General features: G+C 38.9%; 1 protein-coding gene and 1 long non-coding RNA gene across 2 annotated transcripts in view; one reads left to right on the forward strand and one right to left on the reverse strand.

Moving 5' to 3' along the window:
- Nucleotides 1–21,779, forward strand: part of LOC102196282 (ankyrin repeat domain-containing protein SOWAHC) — a 23,400-nt gene continuing 1,621 nt past the window's right edge. The window contains exons 1-13 of the mRNA XM_005740962.1: nt 1–292; nt 3,952–4,013; nt 6,567–6,791; nt 7,450–7,572; nt 12,814–12,870; nt 13,219–13,320; nt 15,086–15,098; nt 18,101–18,105; nt 18,303–18,389; nt 19,032–19,034; nt 19,431–19,433; nt 19,648–19,720; nt 19,967–20,062. Of these exons, the coding sequence (XP_005741019.1) occupies nt 160–292; nt 3,952–4,013; nt 6,567–6,791; nt 7,450–7,572; nt 12,814–12,870; nt 13,219–13,320; nt 15,086–15,098; nt 18,101–18,105; nt 18,303–18,389; nt 19,032–19,034; nt 19,431–19,433; nt 19,648–19,720; nt 19,967–20,062 (982 nt within the window). The 5' untranslated portion in view covers nt 1–159. The remainder of the gene's footprint in view (nt 293–3,951; nt 4,014–6,566; nt 6,792–7,449; nt 7,573–12,813; nt 12,871–13,218; nt 13,321–15,085; nt 15,099–18,100; nt 18,106–18,302; nt 18,390–19,031; nt 19,035–19,430; nt 19,434–19,647; nt 19,721–19,966; nt 20,063–21,779) is intronic.
- LOC106456322 (uncharacterized) overlaps nt 15,316–21,779 on the reverse strand; it is a 16,913-nt gene continuing 10,449 nt past the window's right edge. Inside the window, exon 3 of the long non-coding RNA XR_001290478.1 lies at nt 15,316–16,334. This is a non-coding gene — a long non-coding RNA (uncharacterized LOC106456322). The remainder of the gene's footprint in view (nt 16,335–21,779) is intronic.

Below are 21,779 nucleotides of genomic sequence, written 5' to 3' on the forward strand. Positions count from 1 at the left end.
TCAGCTCGCCTGGGTGGAGTGAACTTTAGATATGTAGTACAACAAATTAGCCAGGAGGAGAGCGGTGTGGCAGAGTGAAAACCCCCTAAAAGACTAGATTACTCGCTTAAGAAAAAACCCATCCTGGCCGGTAAGAGACGCTCCAAACACTGAGCTGAGATGAGTGATGTGAGCGAAGAGTCGCTGCTGGATTATTTCTACTCGGCCGGGGGCGACTCAGGCAGAGTCAAAAATGCAGATATACTGAGGACATTTAAGCCTTTTATTGGGCACAGTGACTTGCAGTTACGTGGTAAGTAACCAGAGGTTGTATCGTGGATTTAACTCCGTGGAAATATTAGGCGGAAAAAAAACCGGGCAGATGAAATGAGATGAGGTCGTGCTGCATCATTAGAGCGGGATGGCAAAATACCAACTGACCTCGTGTTAGTATGACAGTCCTCATAGTAAGACTAACATTTATCTTTTGGTTTGTTTGTGTTTTAAACACGCAACATCCCCTTTGTCTGCTTTAACAAACTGCTTTGGGGTCGTTTTCATTGTTTTCAGTTGGAAAGGAGACATCTGGTTTACATTAAAAAGCCCCTCCAATGAGTTTCAGCAGGAATTGTGTCATTTCCTCCCTCGGGCACGTTTCTAACTCAAACAGAGGACCCGAGCCACCCCATCAACAAAACATGTCACTATGCAGTGTCACAAGAAGGCCCCGTGGCTCCTCCTCAGAAATGAAAACGACCAGTGGTTATAACTAGTTATTACTTGGCTTTTATGCACCATTTGAGCCCAGGATCAGTGTGTTTGCCATAGAGACTTTTTCTCCTGTTCTTCTCCACCCACCCACCTACTACAGATGCTTATGCAATCATGTCCTGAGTCACTGCTGACACCACGATTCTTCTGTTTTTGGGTTTCTGCAGGAAAAAAAAAGTGTTTGGGAGTAAAGTTGTGTAACTCTATGTACTCATAGATATGCTTAGCTAAAACAACATTCTAACATTCTGACAAAGAACCTCACTTTCATAGAAGATATCGGAACTATAGAGAGAAAGGGTAACATTTTAGCTACAAATTATTTGAAAAAGTTACACCTTTAAGCATTAAAATATACCGTATGCCTTTGGCAGACAGAAGGTTTGCTTTAACTGCCTTATTGGGTCTAGTATGGTGATAGCCTATATATAAAGATGGACATAACCAGCATGAAGTCATCCACTGTGCAGTGCAATCGTGTTATGAAGCCGCAAACCCTTTATTATACTTATTTTTTCCATGTCCTTAAGTTGAGATGAGCCACCTCCTACTGACCATTAAAAATCTGCTTCTGCATTGGCTTCCCTTTGTAGACCCTGTATCCATATCCATGTTTTGTAGACTGTGGGTTATGACTATAATCGGTCCATAATTTAATTGGTATATTTATTGACTGGATGAACTAATTATTTTTATCAGCCATGGTTACCTTCAACCAATGACATCAATGACCCATAGAGAGAGTTGGAGCAGTTTTGAAAGGGTTGACTACACTCAGCATAGCTACGTAGTGAAAAATCAATTGATAATTACCTACGTAAAAACAATTTTACATAGAAGCACATTCATAAGCAGTCACTTTCAAAACCTTACAGGTTTTAAGCTTCGTGTTCGTTGACACGCCCAAAATACCCATAGCTTTGAACTTATTGGCCAGCAGTTCCTTACAATGGCTTGATTAACATGCTGCCATAGACTGTGTGGTAGCACTGGGCAGAGACAGATAATTAACAGTCAACTCTAGCAGAAGGAAAAGAAAATGGAAAGATGGATTTTCATTCTTTTCTTCAGATTTCTTATTGTTAGAATCATATGGCTGCATTATAGAAGATTTCACTCCCTGTACAGTGGTCATGAAGAGGAAAATTAGCTATAAATAACAATACCACTTTTGTTCAAGACTGTAAACATGTTTATTTCAGCAGTAAATTGTGGCATTTTAACATATGGGTCTCTGGAGAATGGCTTGCTAAAGCGGCCTCTGGAAGATCTCTTGGCAAATATGATTGGCTTAATTATTTTTAGACTGCACACAAAAGTCACAGACAAAAGAAACAGAACTCTATGTAGGTGTGACTAACTGACATACATACCAGCAGGTATTTAAAGCAGAAGCAACATCTCATACTGTTTTTGTGTATTGTGCAAACAGATAAAGCAAAGATTTAACAGCTCAGGGAGTTATGAACTAAACAATAACAGGCGTCTGTGTCATAGAGTGGCAGCACCCGAACTAAACGTGCACATCAAACTGGTTTGGTGACATAAACACAGTTAAAGGTGTCACTTGAAACCACTTGAAGTTAGTGGTTATATCAGACCACATGAAGCTGCAGCACCGTGTATCAACTTAATAGCACGTTAAGGTTTATGAATACATTTTCTCTTTTCTCTAACAGGAGGATTATTTGTTTTTATTTTATCTTTTCAAAAGCTGTGCAGCACATCTCTTTTGTGTAGGTGTGCCTGCTAAACTAACAGCTGCGAGTAAGAGCACGTCTCACGAAGGCAAACAATGAGCTTGTAATGCTGTATCTAGTCCCTGTTCAGCAGTGATTTTACTTTTGTGACTGCCTGGAAATGCAAACATATTTTAACCTTCTCAAATGATTATCCAGAGTGACCTTGTATTGCAGTTGCCAGCATGCACTGTCCAGATGCTGCATCAGCACTGCAGTTGTTGACAGAGGTTTAGAGAGCTGCTTTGATGCTCTGCCATCTGACATCGCTGTCCAATTAGAAAAGTGCTTCCCACACATTTAAAGTCTGTCGTGGCATGCGGTTGCAGCTTTTCCTCGTGTAATTGTGGCGATAGTGTTTTAATCATAATTAAGTCCACATGCATGACTGGATGTAGACCTCTAATGGGGGCGTTTTTGTGCGTTTTTTTTTTAAATCAGACAACAAATCTGGGGCAGCTGGTAAAAGTGTAGCAGTGTTTGAGGGGAGGGGGGTACATGAAAGTGAGTTTGTGCGTGGGTTGCTTGTTTTTTGCAGACCTCTGGCTAACAAGTAACTAGCACATACACGATATTACCCACTGTGCCATGCAAGGAATTCTTTTGTTTAGGCAGATGTAAGTGGCCACTTCCTTTGGATTTCCTGTTGTTGCGAATGCGAACTTTGCAACTGTCTCCCTACAAATGTTCTTTCCGTCCACATGAGGAAAAGGAAACGCTCCAATTGTCCTGAGCCGCATACTCACATAAACACCTTGGCGTGAATGGAATACCTACGTCTGGAAAGGTTTATGTTTGCGAAGCCGTCCTGGCTGCCTGATGATTAGTGTTAGCTTTTAATCACACTTTCTGCACAAGACTGATATCTCCTCACTGGTGTAAACAAAGGGCAGGAAGCTTTATCTGATCAGCTCGTCACTTTGTTTGGTTCTCACAGGAAAGATTCACTGTAGGTTTTCAAGTGACTCGAGTTTTTAGCCTAAGGGATAAGTTAAATTCTGTTTACATATTTGGCTGGAGGGGAACGTATTTTCTCTTTCTTTAAACTGAAGATTGTAAAACATCTGCTCTGCCAGTAGTGTTCTCATCCAAACCTCACTTTATCTGAAGTAACAAGACAAATAACAGAACCCAACAGCTTTACCGGCAGACTCACAAACAACACATCTAGTATAAACACTAGAAATATATTCAGCTCCGTTATTGTGCTGTTTAATAAATATTATCTATTGTGCATCTTTGGGTATCTTAAGGTCTATGTACGCAAAACACATTCTTCTTATCGTCTTACATCCTGCATCCACATCACTACAACAGTGTTTTGTGTCCTTTTTTCCATCCTTATTTGACTTTTTGAGTATTGGAAGCACTCATGTACCACTTAATGTTTTTAAAAAAAAAAAAACATTAGAAACTATATTTAGTTTCCTGTTTTTGAACTCAAATATTTTTTCTTTTGCAGCCAAATACCGAGAGGAATTCAAGCTAATCATTGACCGAGTCGCTGTGGTGAAGTCTGAGAATGTAAGTAAACTACTCAAATATTTTTACCTTTTCTGGGAAAAGCTATGCTCTCATTGATTTTCCAGTCATACGTCTTACACAGAGGCCATGCTGTGAAAGGCTCAGCGGAACCATCGTGACTGAACAAGGGGTTGTCCAATCTGTTCAATCTTTGTGTTTTGTAGAACCGTTTGTACCCACTGGTTTCCCCCAGGGGACACAGCTGCAGTTTGTGTTTCTAGACACTATTTCCATGAAGCGTTCTCATATGTAGACTAAAAATTCCTGCAAGAATAAACAGAGTAAACTCATCTGAGTTATAGATTTGATGTTTCTTTCTTGAAGAAACAGTTTGAAATGAACAGCACGCTTATCTGTGTGATAAATGTGAAGATACAGAGGGAGGTCTGGAGACTTATCTTAGCTCGCTGATCACTCTTTAAAAAGAAGCACCTATCAGCAGCTTTAAAGTTCAGTAAATGACAAAATATCAAACCTGTGTAAATGTGCAAAAGAAAACGTTTAAAAACAAATTTTGGTGCTCTAACAGTTTCTTTTGGCAAATGCAGATACAAAATGCTAATCCCTGTAAACCAGCAATGTGTCGTTTTTACATTTATGTTTATCAGATTTAAACAGACTAGATGTAAAAGGTTATTTAATGGCTTACTGTGGAGTTTCATGCCTTGTGATGGAGCACGGTTGTAATTTTTTGTAAAGAAACTAATTTAGTCCTGGGTTTAACTTTGTACTTAAAGCTGCACTAGATCTAATCTAGATGAGCCCTCCTCCTGCAGCTCCCCCAGTCTGTTCTAAACTACACAAATATTTATAGTACAGTACTGACTGGATCTGTTCTGAAAAAACAAAAAACAACAATCCAAAAAACAGTTTGACCAAAATCTTCACAACAGTTAAACTTTATAAATCCTGAAAATTGGAAGAAGTGCTGGCGTGTTGCATCCTCTCAGATCACTTGAATCACAGCATGCTAAGAGACAGGGATGTGTCTCATAACTCCTGGTCCTATACATAACAGCCTCTGTGGGCCCCCTTCTTTTCTTGATCCATATTTCTCACACGTCTTCTGATATATTTTTTTAAACAAAGAATAAGCCAACAACTGTGCACAACAATGTGTAGTGGTCCTAAAGATAGCCAGTAATCAAATGTTTGTTTATTTATTTAAAAAAAATTTATAATATGTCTATAAATCTATATCATTCAGTCCTCATTTCTCACTGTAGTATAAAATCACTAATTGTTAAATGAGTTTTGCTTTGAGAGGTCAAAAAGTGACCACCTAGGCCACTGTGATTGTAAATAATGTGCATATATATATTTTTTTTCATATTTTGGATGGACAGAAACATTATGTGCATATTTTGATAATATCTTTAGAATTTAAAGTAATGAAGGAATGAATGAACTGTAAAGCTCAAATTGCAGTACCTTGATAAAGTATTAATAATAATAGTAGGTTGAAATGCAAAGTTAGGTTTATGATTTCCTGTTTGTGCTCCTTTTATGTTAATTAAGTACCCAGCAAATATTTTTTAATTAATTCAGAAGCATTGTCATCGTGACATTTTGAAATCCTGTTTCATCAGCCTGGCTGGTTTTCTCAGAAGGCCTTCTTTACCTCACAGCACAGCTGTTAAAATCAATGGGTCCAACACACGATAAAGGCTAATGCTGCCTTATGTTAGCACTGCTAAGCTTTCTGTTGGAATTGCTATCGATATATGAGTAACTTTTAGTTGCCACTGAACAAGCATATTTTGTGTCAACATCATTTGTTGATGGACTTGTTGCTCTTTCTGAAATTAAGTGCCATGCATTTCATGATGGTAATTTGTGCTGGTGATTTTACCACTACAATGGCCTGCTAAGAAATTATTATGGACTTTTCGTCTAATGATGCCAGCTGCAGATAGATGTGAGAGTACTATTGATTTTCCCATCAGAATCTTGGCATCATAAACTTTACTAACCTACATAATATATGATCCAATCTGCAGACTTTACAGTGCTTAGATTCATGTAACCTGGACAAAGTTTTTTTTAGTTGATGCTACAAAAATTCTTTAATATTCCAACAGGATTTATTTAAATAGTAAGGCTGTAGCTAAGGATTGTTGTGAATTAATCTGCTTCAGCAGTAAACGGTGTCTGGGGTTAGTATCTTTAAGTGTTTATCTTCTAGCTGCCTAACTGTCCAAAATCCAATGATTTTCAATACTGACAGAGAACAGCAGCAAATCCTCACACTGAGGAATTAGATTAGATCAGTTAATCAAGCAGCTGAATGATCACCTCAGCTGTAATTCAAAGAAGCTAACTCAGCTTTTGAGGTTTAATAATTGGGTTCAAAGGGCATTAAAGATGTGAGGTCCAGCAAAATGATTAAAGACGTACTGATGAGTGTGATTAACGCACAAATTACTTTAATGTATCTAATGGTTCTTAGTTAGAAGCTACAGCAAGTGCTTCTAAAATTCACCTGACTGTGTGGTAGTACTGTTTCCTGCTTTATTTAACATGGATGTTGTACTGTTTCAATGTCTTTTACAGGGTGAGAAATATCTTATCCTCAAGAAGAAATACAGGAACTTGGTGCAAGAGCGAGAGGCCAAGCATCTTAGGCCAGATGGAGACCGACAGAGACATCTGAGTCCAGCGAGAACAACAACAACCTCAGTGCAGTGGGAAGTGACAGATGCCCCGACATCTACTCATCATGAGAAGGAGGAACAAGATGTGCCAATGTCATGTGGAGAGGCTGACGCCACAGCAGAGGTGAATTTGAAATCAACTCACTATTCTTTACTCATTGTGAAAGCCAGAAAAACTGTGGGACAGACAGGGTGTGGTTAAGCTACAACACTGGGTGCTAAAGTGTAAATCGCCAAATTTATTTCTCGCCTCAGTACTCTGTGGCTACTCTTTATGTTAGTGACACACTTATTTCTAAACAAGGGCGTTGCTGTTCGAGTGCTTCGGGTTTTTTCGCCCCTCTAATCTTAGCAAGTGTCAGCATTTACTGACAGAGCCGCTGTGTGAGAGAATAAAAAGCTGTTTTGTTTTGGCAAATAAGCAATGTCCAAGGCCTTCTGTCTTTGCATAAAGGGCATCGTTGTTTAATACATACAACCAACTGTCAACAAACATTATACTCCGTAACCTCATAGTCATCATCCAACCATATTGTTCATGCAATAAAATTACATTTATGCTATGCTGCTTTTAGTATTTTCACACATGATTAGTCTGAGCAGGTACTGAAGTAAACATTATCTGCCCACACCAGATGGTGAAGGACGCTAAAAAGCAAGCAAAATGCTAATTCTGGCTGTTAACCAACACTCGACACAGCTGAATGTTTGGCCTGTAAACACTCAGCTCACAAATTAGGATCACACAAAGTTTATCAGACACTGTATCTGTGCTCCTGTAGGACCAGCGAAAAGATGCAGACCCTGTGCACCGCTCTCCAAGGCCACCTCCTGCCATCCAGATCCATGAAGCCCCAGAGCAAAGCAACGCAGAGGATGAGCTGGACAGAGATTCTGGGTCAAAGGTGACAGTTTGTTTAACTTAGAGGCAGTGTTTATTCTGGCATTTCCTGGCACAGAATAGTACCATCGGTGCCTTTCACACACCTGCAAAATGCACACCCACTCACTAGCAGAGACGTGTGTGCTGGACGGTCACGTTTCCAGGAAAACTGAGATGCAGTGTAAAAAGAAAATAAAAATAAATGCCAGAAACTCATTTTAAAAAGCTGGACATGTTTACAAGTCTGCATTTCTTTAAAAAAAAAACACCTTGTATGATCGCTTCAGTTGTAATATCAAAAGGTTGCCCGTTTATGGTTAATATTGAACCTGTGCTATGTAAACAACACATGCAGGAATCCAGCCTGTAAGAGAATTGCTGGCAGTGAAGAATTCAAAATAGAAAATGAAAAGATTATTTTGTGATCATTTGAATTTTATAACAAGAATTTTAATCCAGGTAGAAACCAGAGTCTTTAATTCTGTGAAAAAGAGTTTAGACTGGCACTGATACTGCTGGAGAGGCTTATGTCTGTGCATTAGTTGTTTTAGACAGTTTTAGGTATCTGGTTAATTGGAAACCCTTTGTATCTGAAGATCTTAAAATAAATGTAACGTCCTTTTGATAAAAGCTGCAGGCCTTTCAGAAGGACATTCACTGCAGGTTCATTCTCAACATTTAGCGTCTTTCACTGTACTTTGTCAGAGGAAGGGAAAGACTTCAGGGGAAATGGGAAACACTGACTCCTTTCACCCACCAGGTGGTGCCAAATAAATTAACTAGATTTGTAACCACATGTTAAATGTGAGAGGGAGGAGGACCAGTCGGGGGAGAATCTGCATTTAAACTAAGCCCTCTTATCATGGTAAGCAGCAACATGTTGAAGCTCATTAGACATGGGGATTCATCCCAGGGACTTTCCTCGATGACCTGCACGACACGTAGATGAAATGTGTTGATGTGCGAGTGTGTTAATGTAGGACTTGAAGCAGATTAGGTGTGTTTATTTAAGGTGTCTTGATGCATGCTCAATCATCCAGGTAAGGAAATCCTAGAAAGTTGATGCTGGACGCTCCGTCTAGACAAACAGAATGAGCCTTATGGAGTTTATTTATGGTGGTAGCCACTACAACCTTTGATATAAGTACACCTTTTAAAGTGTTGACAGTTGTTTCATGTTACAGAGACCATCTGCCAACTGTGATATTTGGTTCTTGGATTAGAAAAGAAAAAGATATTTAGATTATCACAGTTCCCAGAAGTATTTGGGAGGAAACCATCATCACTTTGTTGTCTTATCCACTAAAAGAATTAACAACATGGTGTTGCGCCACAAAGTTGCTGGGTGTAAAGTTGATGTCCAATCTGATTTTCTTCCCACAGACATTGCCCAAATGTCTGTGCTACCTTATAATCTTCTCAGACCTGTCGAAATTTGGCCCACTTCTCGAGAAGCGCTAAGGCAGGAGTGGCTCCACATCAAGAGGTTTTAGTGTGTCATGTGGTTCTCCATAGGGCAGATCTGCTAAACTCATGTTGGTCACAACGGATTACAACTAGAGCACAACTGAAAAAGCTGATTTATCAGTGCTGGCATGTGCGTTGGAGAGTTAAATAAAAATGCACCTCCCTCATCTAAACTTAAAGGAGTATTTTTTAGTAGTGCAAATGTGTGTGAAGACATTCCCTGCTGTGTGGTTCATGTGAGAAAGAACAGCTGTGGAAAATGTTGATTCTCCAGAAATAGTCAAAATTGAATGTGAAACAGCTTACATCTATCAGAACAATTGGCACAAACGTTTGGATAGAAATTAATAAAATATAATTTCTAAAAAGAAATATACATTTTTAGATTTAGACATGAATGTAGTCTTGAAATCATTCTCGATTCTTATGTTCAGCACTGTAAACCTGAACAAATTAGAACTTGTATAGTTGTAAGTCTTTTTAAGTTTATGAACTTAAAAGTTGAAGCTTATCAGAACATTATCAGAACAACAATATTTTGACTACATTTGATATGCATATTCTGACAAAAGTTTTAAAAAAAGTCATAATAATTAAATTCAGAAATATTTAGTAAGTAGAACTTAATCAGTGATCAATTTGCTTTGATCAATGGGCCTTGATCAGTAGTTGTTGATCAATGGTCATGAGAATTTGCATATTAATGATGAAGGAACTGACTCACAGCCCATTGTTTCTTTCAATGGTGCTAGGTGCTAGTTTCAGTCAAGTTTTAGTTTTTGTGTAATGTGCTGTTTATAAGATTGGGGAAACCTGCAGTCAGCTGAGACTGAAGAAGTCATTTTGATGAGTGACGAAATGTTTCTCACACCAAAAACGCTACGTCCAGATAAACAGAATCAACCTTTTGGGAACTAGAACTTAAAGTTTTCATTTATGTCTCCCATGCGAATAAGTTGACAAAACTTAAAAGGAAGTACAACAGAGTCACTTTTTAGGTTTACCAAAACTCTGTTTGAACTCCTTTGAAGGTTGGACCTCTGAGTACACATGCATTGGGGGGGGGGAGAGAGTGCAATACAGCAGAACTACTTAGTCAGTTTAAAATTAATTGAACTATGAAGAAGTGATAGTTGTGGCTCTTCTCCATACAGTGCTATTTGTTCAAGTTCCTCCATACTAGTGTAAGAGATACCTGTATGGAGGTATCTTGGAGTATCCAAGAGATGCCCCAAATTTTGCCTGCCAGCATGTATGCTACAGTGAGAACACATTTAGTGGTGTGGCTAGCATATTTGGTTTGTAGAAGAAGAAAAAGAACAATAATTCTCACTTTCAAAAGGCTGAGGTGCAGCAACATCTTCCTCTCAAAAAGCTCAGCCATTTCCACATGGTCATATCGCTAAAGGTTAATTTGTCTTCTTTTTTTTTTTTTTTAAACAGCTCATGTCACTTACCTAACAAATACTCCTGCCCTTTTTTATCAGTTCTGAAATCTTTATGAACTTCATCCCCTTAAATTTGAAAGACTTTGTCATAAGGTCTGTATACAATAGCAGTTTGTCTCAGCTGCCGTAGCAAACTCAGTCAGCTAAATTAGTGAAGTGGCTAGGTTAGCTTATTAGCTGTTAGCTAGCTACCACTGCAAAGAATAGATTTGCTGACATTTCACTAAAATGCTTTAGAAAAGAGAGAAATCTAAAGAAAATTCAAGTACGTACTGTGATACAAACAATGCTGTTAAAGGTCAACAGTGACTAATACAGAGCCACTTACAGCCAGTGTTCCTTGCTTTTCAATGAGTCTTCCAATCAAGCAACTGCAGACAAGTGGATGGACCCCTATACTTGACAGGAAATGACCTCACTAGTGAAGTCTATTTTAGAAAATAAAAATCTAAGTAAAAAGGTCTGTTGACTGTTTTTAAAGCTTGCAGATAAATGCCTCAATAAATTCATTATTCTTAAGTCAAATTGTTTTTTTTTTTTACATATTATAAAATTTCTATGAAATATTTAAAGAAAGAAATAAAAGCAAAAAAAAGATAAATATTGTTAAACTTTGTGTATAATGTTAGTGCAACAACCTGTGAGCAACCGATAAAAGGACATTCTAAATCAATCTCAATCAACCCAGCTGATATACCGACTAAACATGTATGTTTGGGATCAAATTAACCCCAGGAGTAAGATGTCTGCCATATAATTTAAATAATTTAGTAAAATTAAATTATATTTTTGTAAGTAGCAGGTATCTAATATCCAAAATAGTTGAAGTTGATTCAAAATAATAAGTTGAATTAACTCAAATAAAAGAAAGTGTTAGATGAATTAAGCTTTTTTGAGGTACTCGAACTAATGTAAAAATATGTTTACATTACTTAGTTTATTTAAGTACTTTCAACGTTTGGGTTTACAGTGAGATTATAAAAGTTGATGAGCTTTAAAAGCCTTGCAAGCCTGTTCATCCATCCATCCATTCATCTGGCTGGTGTAGTAGCTTTGCCATGATTGGTTCCTCACCCTGTTTTTAAGCGAAAGCCCGGACACTCTTCGAAGGAAGCTAATTTTTTCTGCTTGCATATTATTTGGGTCACTACCCTCAGCTTGTGGCAATAGGTGACGGTAAGAATGCAGACTGGCTGGTAAATGAGCAGCTTTGCTTTCATACTCCAGCTAATTTTGGTAATCAGTTGGCTTTTTCCTCTTACTCCCATGATGAGGTTAACATTTGTGGAGGCACATTTGTTTTAAGTGAAATATCTTTACTCAACTATGTGAAGATATTTATGTAACAATAACTTCAGGAATTCTTTGAAGAATACTGATATGCTAAGATGGAGAACTAACAATTACCTGCTAAACATCCCACTGTAACCATGTAATAATGGGAAGTTTTAACTCAAAGCATTTCTGTCTTTAAGTACATCCTCAGTGTCTGTTGACTCAGTGGCCTGTTTAACTGTGGCACTTCAATAAATATTTAGATTTTGGACAAATGGTCACTTTTAGGACCGCTTGAGAATAATTTTAAAGGCGAGATGAAAACTCAAACAAAAAACATCATTTTGACAGTGAAAATAATGCTTATATGCCTTAAAACAGTGCTGAAATGGTCTTTGCTGAAATTGAGATTCTTTCATCCTCTTCTGTCTTTCCCTTGAATACATACCCAACAATGGTATTTTGTTTTCTCTGTCTGTTATTACTGGTCGCCAGCAAAAATAGCTAAAAACGCATGTGTGCCAGAGTGGAGTGGGCTGGATAAATATCATCCCTCCACTTTTCGTGTTCGGCATAGTGACATGTGCAGTTTGTGCCACAGACATGAAAGGGCCGAGTGTTCTAACATGATGTCTCTGTGTGAGCTGAGAACAATTTGCAATTCTCTCACACATAAATCAACCACTATGACACTTTTATACACCGCTTTCATTATTTAAGAAGTTCTCTTCTTGACCTCTTTACACTAATATGGTGACAAAAACATATGGCCTGACTGCAGGCGAGTTGTTTTTTGGGTTAATTGTTAATTGGATTGTTATTCATTACCCCTTATGTGTGAATGCGTCACCTCTGTCTCGCTGTCTCATTACCTATCTATCTGTCTCACACCCTTTGGTCACATCTCGCCGGCTGGAAAACATCACAGCAGTGTGACCAGTGTGTGAAAAAGTGTGTGTCCTGTGATCTCAAATGATGTTGTGGGAGTGTTATGACTGAAACAGTAGTTAACTTTTATCAGAGCTCAGCTTTTTGTCACCTCTGAGTAACACTCTTCTGACTTTGTGTTTCAGTCTGAGTCGGAGCAAGACGAGGAGGGTACAGGCAGTATGGGCTCTGCTTCTGTCGCTGTAAGTGCTTCTAGCTCTTTTTTCTATTGCTTTATTATTGATGAAGAGATATAAGTGAACCATTTCAGGAGTAGAGCCGCTGAAGTTTCCTTTTTGTCTCATTAACATGTGTCAATCATGGATTTGGCCTTGTAAATACACATTCACTCCCCCTGTGGTTTCACTAAACAAACAGCAGACGTTAAAATCCAAACCGTTGAAACCAGCTTCATCATGGGCGTCTCCCACAATGTGTCAGCTGGCTGTGACTAGTAGCATGTAGGAAATGGATTAGAGGTTTGTGGCCTCAGCACTATCAAAAGAGCCCATAACAGGATGTGTGTGTTTGTGTGTGTGTGTGTGTCCTAGCTGGATCCTTTAGAGAAGGAGTGGATCTATTCTGCTGCCGGTGCTCGAGTCCCTGACCTCTCTCAGCTGCTCAGACAGGACCGCGCACTGGCAAACAAGAAGGTAGTGCTGCCCTCTGCCTCAGTGCTTAAAAGGATAAATCCAGTTTAGTACAAATTGGACATTTTACTATTATCACTGGATTTGATGGGGCAAAAAACACAAACAGCCAAACAATCAGAAAGTTTCACTTTAAACACATAACTCCTTTTCCAGACTTATTTAGAAAAGGAAAAAATGGTAAAACTATTATTGAAAACTGTTTTGGAATTGGGTAACGCTGGCGAAGGACAGATATAATATAACAAAGTGGGCACAAGGTAAATTTTAATGAGGCCTCGCTAGACTGTCAACTTGTTAAGAAGGTATTCCATGAAGAAACCCATGAAAAAAAGGTCTCTGATAAGTTAAGAATACTTCTTACAATCAAAAGTATAAACAAAGATACGAATGTTAATTAACCTGCTAAATTACGACAGGTGAAGTAATAAAATGTATCTTCTCACAATGCAACATGGAAAGAAGATCAGTTTTACATGGAAATCTTGGAATATGGTGGTAATTGCCAAACAACTAACCATTGATACAAACCAAGTGCGCCACGAAGGTATGATGCATCCCATCACACCCTAAAAACGTGACAGATTATGGTAGAAATTCTGTATTATGTAATCTTTTACATATATATTTAGTGTCGACATTTGTCAAAAAGGGTACAAGAGATGTAATAAACTTAAATGATTTGTTCTTACTGAAGCAGATAACACCAATTACTCATTATTAAACTATAATTAAAATAAATATTAGGCTTAGCGGTGGGTCAGTGAACACCCGTTGATCTGGAAAAATGTATATTTCATTACAGTTTTGCTGAGGTTGCTGGCTGTTGCTAGGTAAAATCAGTTGCAAAGAGGTATGCGGTGCTGCAAAGTTGTGCTTCTGAAAAAGTGCAGCAGGGCAGAATTTCTACTCTGAAGGGACAATTCAGTTGGTAGTTGTTGGGCTTATGCAAAGAAGCAGTCTGGTAGTGACCAAAGCAAACACAAGAAGGCTTTTGGTGATATGCTCAGCCAGCAACTACGGTACTCACCAACCAGTCGGGTGGAATACACATTTTTCCCTCGTGATCGGACCATTACCAAATGGTCTCGAGCCCTGTGCGACTGAAGTGTTACATTAAAATTGTAGTTTTCAGAAGTTTTCACCTTGCAGGTATTACTTTATAGCAGCATCACCTGACAGACTTTAGTGGTACTTAAAGAGTCTCCTGACATAGCAACACAATCCACACCCTGACGACCTGATTCATGTTCCAACTAACGGTTGGTCATCACAGTGCAAGAGCTTTAGAGGAAATTTGTCTCCCCTTTGGTACTTACACAGTAACTTGTAACTTACTTTACACAGTCTATTTATTTATTTATTATGTTTACTGAAACAATTCGTCACACAGCATTAATACAGACAACAGCATCAGGGGTTTTTAAAAAACTATTCTTGGTCTCGTCTTTTTAATCTTCACAGTCCACACCTGCTGGAAAATTACAGCAGTGAGCAAAAGGGGCTTTAAAACTCTGCTGGTTCTGTAGTTCCAGGAAGTACTTGAGTAAGGATAAAATCTGATTGTTTCCTTGCTTGTGTTTCTGTCCCTGTCAGAATTCAATGGTTATTCTAGTATTAAAGACATAAATAAATGATGACTGAAAAAAAGATGAGTAAACAAAAAGAAAACATATCTAACCGTTTCAAATGGCTGGAATAATAATTAATATTTGTTTTCACTAATACTTGTGTTCTTGTTCTATTTTTGGTGGGGTGGTGATACCAGGATTTCACTTCAGTGAGTATTTGATACCCTATACGTAGCATGTTGCAGTATTATATCTACTTTGTGTTCATTGTTGTTTATCGTTCAATGACTATTTCTGACCTGTTGCTTCTCGCGTTCTCTTTTTGACACACGATGGCCCCTGGCTGTGACCGTGCCCACCTTTTCCAGGGTGTAAGTTTCACACATCATACTTCCATCTGCATCCTGTAGAAATTCGAAGTTCATTTCCAATGCCCTTTGGGAAAATTCTCAATGCATCTGCAATGACTTGTACTCAGATTTGTCTTTCGCTTTCGTAACGTTTACAAGCTCATCCTGCTGCAATTTTTTCCCCTTAATAGTATTCTGAGAACTCTGTGTTAAAACATCCAGATCACGCATTTCAAAGGTCCACTATCAAAAGGATTATGAAAGATAGCTTTTTAGCTCCTGTGCCCCCCTGACAACCCAAATCCTTTTATTTGTCTCCCTGTGCGCTTAAGAGATTTTGAGCTCCTGTTTGTTGTCCCTCCCCTGTGTCACAGTTCTCACACCGTCCTGTGGCCATGGCAGACCACCTTCTAAGAGTAGCCTTAAGCCTTTGCCATCTCTACCCGGACAAGATAGCACGGCCGCCATTGAAGTTTAGGGAGATGGGGAGGGAGGGGGGGGATTAAGGAGAGTCTTAATGCCCCACAAAGAGTTCACCCACTTAAAGATAATCTGAAAGTAATAGAGGAGGCTGGGATTAATTGTAGAACAATGCTGGTTGTGTCCCTGGGAAGGTGCTAATTCCCCCTCAGGCCTCTTTGATGTTCCTCTTTAGCCTTCAGCCTTTCCCTGCTCTGCAGTGGTAGAAGCATTTCCAGAGATAATGCACAGTGATACCGACAATCAAAAAGTCACACGACTGCTGGCGTCTTTAACACTGGGAATTATTATATTTGATCTTTTGCTGGCTTGATTTTACTTAACAGAGGTTTAGCCGAGTGTACCACATAGCAAGCTGCAAATCACACGTTTGAGCAGCGCTGAAGGGATTACCCTTCAGTGTTGGGAAGACTTAAGTGTTTCCTGTTCTGACAAAATGTTTGTGAGGATAAGGTGGATTTATAGATATGCTCTTCAAACAGTGACCTAAAAGTGAAGGCTTAACACAGGTCATCTCACCTGAATGCAGCACTTCTCACCCCAGAGTCTAATGGCCTTTCTCTCTTCCTGTTCTCCTCATTACGTGGGCCTCCGTTCCTGCCGTGATGGACTTCCCCTGCCACACAGTTTGTAAGTACATCATTAGCCCATCACTCCTCTCTATCTTCCTCCACATCCAGGGAAGTGTCAGGCACACAAGGCCTTTGTGTCCCCTGTCGATGTCCTCTTTAGCCACCACTTCCCTCACTGGAGAGCAAGTGGTGGGGACAGAGCCATCCCTGAGTGAGCAGACAGGTGGGGGGTTACCTCAGTGTGCAGGAACAGAAACGAGAGGTGCAGGAGGGAAAGACGCAGCATCCTGTTCAGCCTCGTCCATCACTCCTGCCCACTGAGAAACCCGCTGAGCCGCCTGTCAAAGAGCCCCTTGGCCAATCTGTCTTAAGCTGTGACAGGGGACAGACAAAAGAGATGGAGATACTCCAGCCAGACAGCATCTATCACAATCTGTCTCGCAGACGAGCGACGCGGAGAGATGGAGCTACATATGGCTTCCTCTTTGCCTTCAGTGGATAAGATAGATTTTTCTGTTGCCAGCTGTTGAACCAACTTGTTTTGCTATGAGCATTAGGAGTTCTGGACAAATTTTTAACCACTGGTAGTGTCAGTTTCTCTTGATATTTAAGTCACAGGTTGACCATCCAATCCTCTGTGAAACTTTATCTGGTCCCAACATTTCTAAACATCTACTACATTAAAAAAAAGGTGTTGACAGCATTAATAAGACCGTTTTTACTAGTCTCGTGGGTACAGAAGATTCTGTTTCCCATACAGATTGGTGGAAATGACACAAGTTACACAATACGCATATTAATGCTGACAAATTTGACTGATATAACATTTTTGAAATATTCACTGTGAAAATGAACATAATGAGGATTTATTACTAATGGGGTATGACAGAAAAAAGGACAAAATGCTAATATATCCACTTAATTTGTCCAAAAGATTGAATTTTTATACATATTACACACAAATGTATATATATTATACACATTTTTAAACAGCTGCAAGTTTTTTAAAGATCTGAGGCATTCAAAGACTGTCAAGTATTTATTTTAAAGAAAACAGAGATATTTAGCTTTGTAACAGAAGTGTACTGGTAGTTGTAATGGTAATTTATATAATGCAGTGTGCTTCTAATTTGAGAGAAAGAGAAGAAAGCCTTAAAAAAAAAAAAATCATCTGATTTTTCGCAGCCATGCGTTTTTATCAAATAACGTCAGCATTTTTTATGTTATGTTGTAGCAGTGAATAGTAGTAGTGAGATCGTTCGACCAGTTAAACTCATAAAATCATCACGATAAAAGAGGTTTTTTCATTTTATTTGATCCCCTGTGAAGCTGTTCAGTTAACCGAAGTAAAGAGGTTACAGGGTTTTCATCTGTCCGCAGTTAACATGTAATTCTGAAATGGTTACTGTTTGATTTGCTCTGTTAAGGGTCAAACTGCTGAAGGGATGGATGTGGTTACTTAGCTGACATCTGCACCTACGCTGCTTTCACCTGTTGATAGCCCATAATTATGCAGCTTAAAGTGTAGGAAAAACAGAGGAGATCACAGTTCTAGTCAGACAGGTGGATATGATTTGCATGTGCACATGCGTATTATTTTCACACCTATGAACATATTTTTGCTTGAGGACCTCTCCGTGTATCTCTCAGACTTCTATCATGGGAGCTCTTGTTTTCCTCCTTGACGTGTGCTGACAGTAGTGCGGTGATGTCTGGGTGGGTCTCCCCTCTGCGGGTCACACTAACATCATCAATCTTCCCCCTGGTGACAGGCGGCTGGGCCCCCCAACTGTGGGCACAGGGCTGTGTTGTTTTGTAATTAGGCTTCGTTAGATGGCAGGAAACCATCCCTCCATCTTACCATCTCTCCACAGCCCTCCCCCGTGCACAGCTGGCCCTCTGAACTCAGATAGCCAATAAGAAGCCCAGCTCACTGTGGACCACTTGTAATAATGCCAAATATTATCTGATCATATTTTTAGGACTAACAAATGTTTCCCTATTCCAAACAGACAGCTCTGCACTGGGCTGCCAAACATGGCAATGAGGAAATGGCCACACTCGTGGTTAATGCCGGTGGCGATGTCAACATTAAATCAGTGAGTGCATTTTTTTCCCCCTTAACTTTAGACAATAAGTTTAAAAGGGCACTCTTAACGATTTCATGCTTCACATTATGTATTTAAGTTCTAAAAAATGTATCCAAATAAAAAGAATCCCTACATATTCTAACATTCACTTCCCAGTATCCATGTCTTATATTATCCACTAATGTAGAAGTCCTATTTATATTTAACATTATCCAAGTCACAGTTGGAGCACTCGTATGCACAGAAAAGCATGAAACCCTGTCATTTGATTCATCGGTCCAAAACATTTAAGTACTATATTAGTATATACATACTTCTTTGACGATAATGTAAAAGGTAGAAGACGTATTATGGCAGACTAATGCAGATCTATCAGCAAACAAGTATAAATGCAAGCAACAATATTGCCCAGAGAACTATAAATTGCACTTTAATGAATGGCTGTTTGGCTAGTTTAGCCTGAATGCTTAAAAGTTCAGGCTCTAGGCTTACCACCAGAGACAAAGAATAAATTATAGCTGTTTTTATAAGCAGTGTCTCCATCGTGGGTGAACTGAAACCACAGCAGTGCCCTTGTAAATTTTATTTCAGTTATGCTTTAGTGTAAAATCACAGTCATTGTTTTCTTCATGGCGTTCTTCTTTCTTGCAGCACGTGAGTAACCAGGCTTTTCCCGGGCACGGATGGGTAATGTACAGTAAATGATTTGTCTTGAAAGAACAACCGCCTCGCTGCTGGCCTCTTCTGCTGTGATGTAATGCTCCTAAAAGATCTCTGTGAAGATCCAGCTGTACAAATGTATTACAGGAGCACGTGTTGCGGGGCTGCTGCGGGTCTACTCCGCTAATAAATCATGTCATGTCATTTTAATTGTTTCCCAAAACAGTGCGTCAATGTGCCAGCATGCACAACTCTACAACTATGCAATTTTCAGAGAATTACATGCAATTATGTTTTTATCATTATCTGGTGTTTCCATAACCTTTGCTAATTTGTATATTCTTTTCCATGCTGTTTTCATTGGCTGTCCTTGGGCCCGGGAAACTCTAGGGGGTAGGTACTTTCAGCAACCTTCCAGCACTTTGCCAAAGTTATTCCCCTCACCTCCACACAAAGTCAAAATGTAAACTGGAAACTCTTTATGTGTCGGTTGAGTGACTGTTTTTGGCGTGTTTGCATACCAAGCGGCCTCACCAAGAAATTACCTTCAGAATACACATGTACTTGCATGTTTTCATTTGGTTTTACACTTATTTTTGCTCTGCAGGGATACACACCTTTACACATCGCAGCGTTACATGGACATCGGCACATTCTTGACCTGCTCGTAGGGACATACGGTAAAAAGTGGTTTTGTTTAACCTACTGGTGCCACAAAAAATGCTTTGCAAGTTTTCGCCACTGAAAAAGAAGCTTGCAAGTAATTTAAAGAGTAACAGCTGGTTACCTCATGTAGGTAGATTTGTTTACCTTTAGATTATGTGTCATTCCTTAAAGCTTTTGGTGTAAGATGTCAGTGAAGTATCTGCTTAGGCTTATCTGCTGCTTAGTCTCTGCTTTCAGTCATTTATTTTTTGTCTTACCAGGGGCTAAAGAAAACTTGCGGGACTACAGTGGTCATCTTGCCTGCCATTATCTTAACATCAAAGAAGCAGAAGGTCCAGATGAAGACTGTGAGCTACGTGAGTGAATGATTCTTCTAGTTTTGCTGCTAAAACTATTTGATGACCTTCCCTGCTGTGGTTTTGTATTTTGTTTAAATTCTTTATTTGGAATTAGCTCCTTTGAAAATAGGATTAATACACTTCAGGCTCATCCACACAAATGTGCATGGGGTGAAAAAAGATATAGGGGAACATGTGCGTTATTCTCAGTCTTATGTTTTTCTTTTCAGACACTGGTGATCAAGTAAAACGGAACAATACAAACAGTGTAACGCATGAGAATTAAATCCCCCGTCCAGTCGGTGCTATTTTGCCAACTGTGTCATCTAACTTCAACATTTTAATATAAAATCAACAACATCAACTGCACAAAATAGAATCAATAATAATAAATAGATATTCAGCTGCATTACATTCCTACATATCAGACTTGCCTGAGATATGTAGTCTGCTTAGATGTTTTCTGCTTTGTGCAGAGCAACAACTGCAGTGCGTCTGCCCTCTAATACCCACATCTGTAAACAGGGAATGCCAGTCAGGTTGGGGTTGATCGTTTCACACAGCAGTGTGTGTCTGTATCAGCCCATCACAGCAGCTTTACCATTACAAACAGTGATCATAATTTCTTCAGAGACACCCTGCATAGCAAGAGTTTGCCGCTGCAGGATGCTGCAGGATGCATGTTAAAAATCAAGGTGGGGGATGAATTCTTTAAAATATCCTTTTAAAGAAACTTTCCTGTTCACAATAGGAGTGTTTCAAAAAAAAAATCTACATCCAGAAGAAAACACAAAAAGCAACAGGTGGTGATATAACTCTAGAAGTATAGAAGTGTCGGCCAATCAGCAGCCTAGGAGGGATAGTTATTAGACAAACAAACACGGCACATGGCAGTACAAAGGAAAATCTGAAAATACAGCCGTATATGCTGACGTCCATGTTCTTTTCTTACAGCAATACACACTGAACGCATGAAGTAAAACAAATTAGTTCACACATTTGACACTTAACTCCTCGTCCACACATAAGCAGTTTTTTAAACATTTGGTTTTGAAAAGGAATCCTTGGTTTATCACAAGTCACTGGGACTGTGTTTGATTTAAGCAGCTCTAACCACACTTTAAGTTGAAATAAATAAATAAATAATAAATAAGTAAAAATATTTTTTTAGGAATAGCTCAACATTTTGGAAAACATAGAAATTATGTAAGCCTGCCTATCTAAATACTTGCATATCACTTTTCTTTAATAATATTTATATATTTTACTATATTCGAATTTATTCTACTAACTGTAGTAACACAACAGCTTTCATTTCTTTTAAATAACAATTGATGTAACTGCATATTTATGGACACTGACACTAATAGAAACTATGAATCCCCTGTCACTCCTCTGTGACATTCAGTAACCCCATCCTGAGTCATTTTCCTTTTGCCAAAAGGAAAAACAACACTTGCTCCTCATCCAGGCTTGTAGTGCAGCTACACTGAAGACAGTATTCAATACAGAGGAAGTGATCAGGTTTTATTGATTAGTAAATCTGTGATGTTTTGGACTCAAAAACGTACCTAACCGTCTAACCTCCTGCAAGCAATGTGCACTGAAGGATGAAGGATTAAATAAGGAATTTCTGGACAGCGGAACTTAAACTTGGACCCAAATTCAAATTTGAAAAGGCTGTTGGAAGACATCCATAGAAATATGCAGATTTATTTTATCCGCTTCTGTTTTT

This window comes from Pundamilia nyererei, unplaced genomic scaffold, assembly GCF_000239375.1.
Source record: "Pundamilia nyererei isolate P.nyererei 1_Seehausen unplaced genomic scaffold, PunNye1.0 scaffold00106, whole genome shotgun sequence".
Classification (NCBI taxonomy): domain Eukaryota; kingdom Metazoa; phylum Chordata; class Actinopteri; order Cichliformes; family Cichlidae; genus Pundamilia; species Pundamilia nyererei.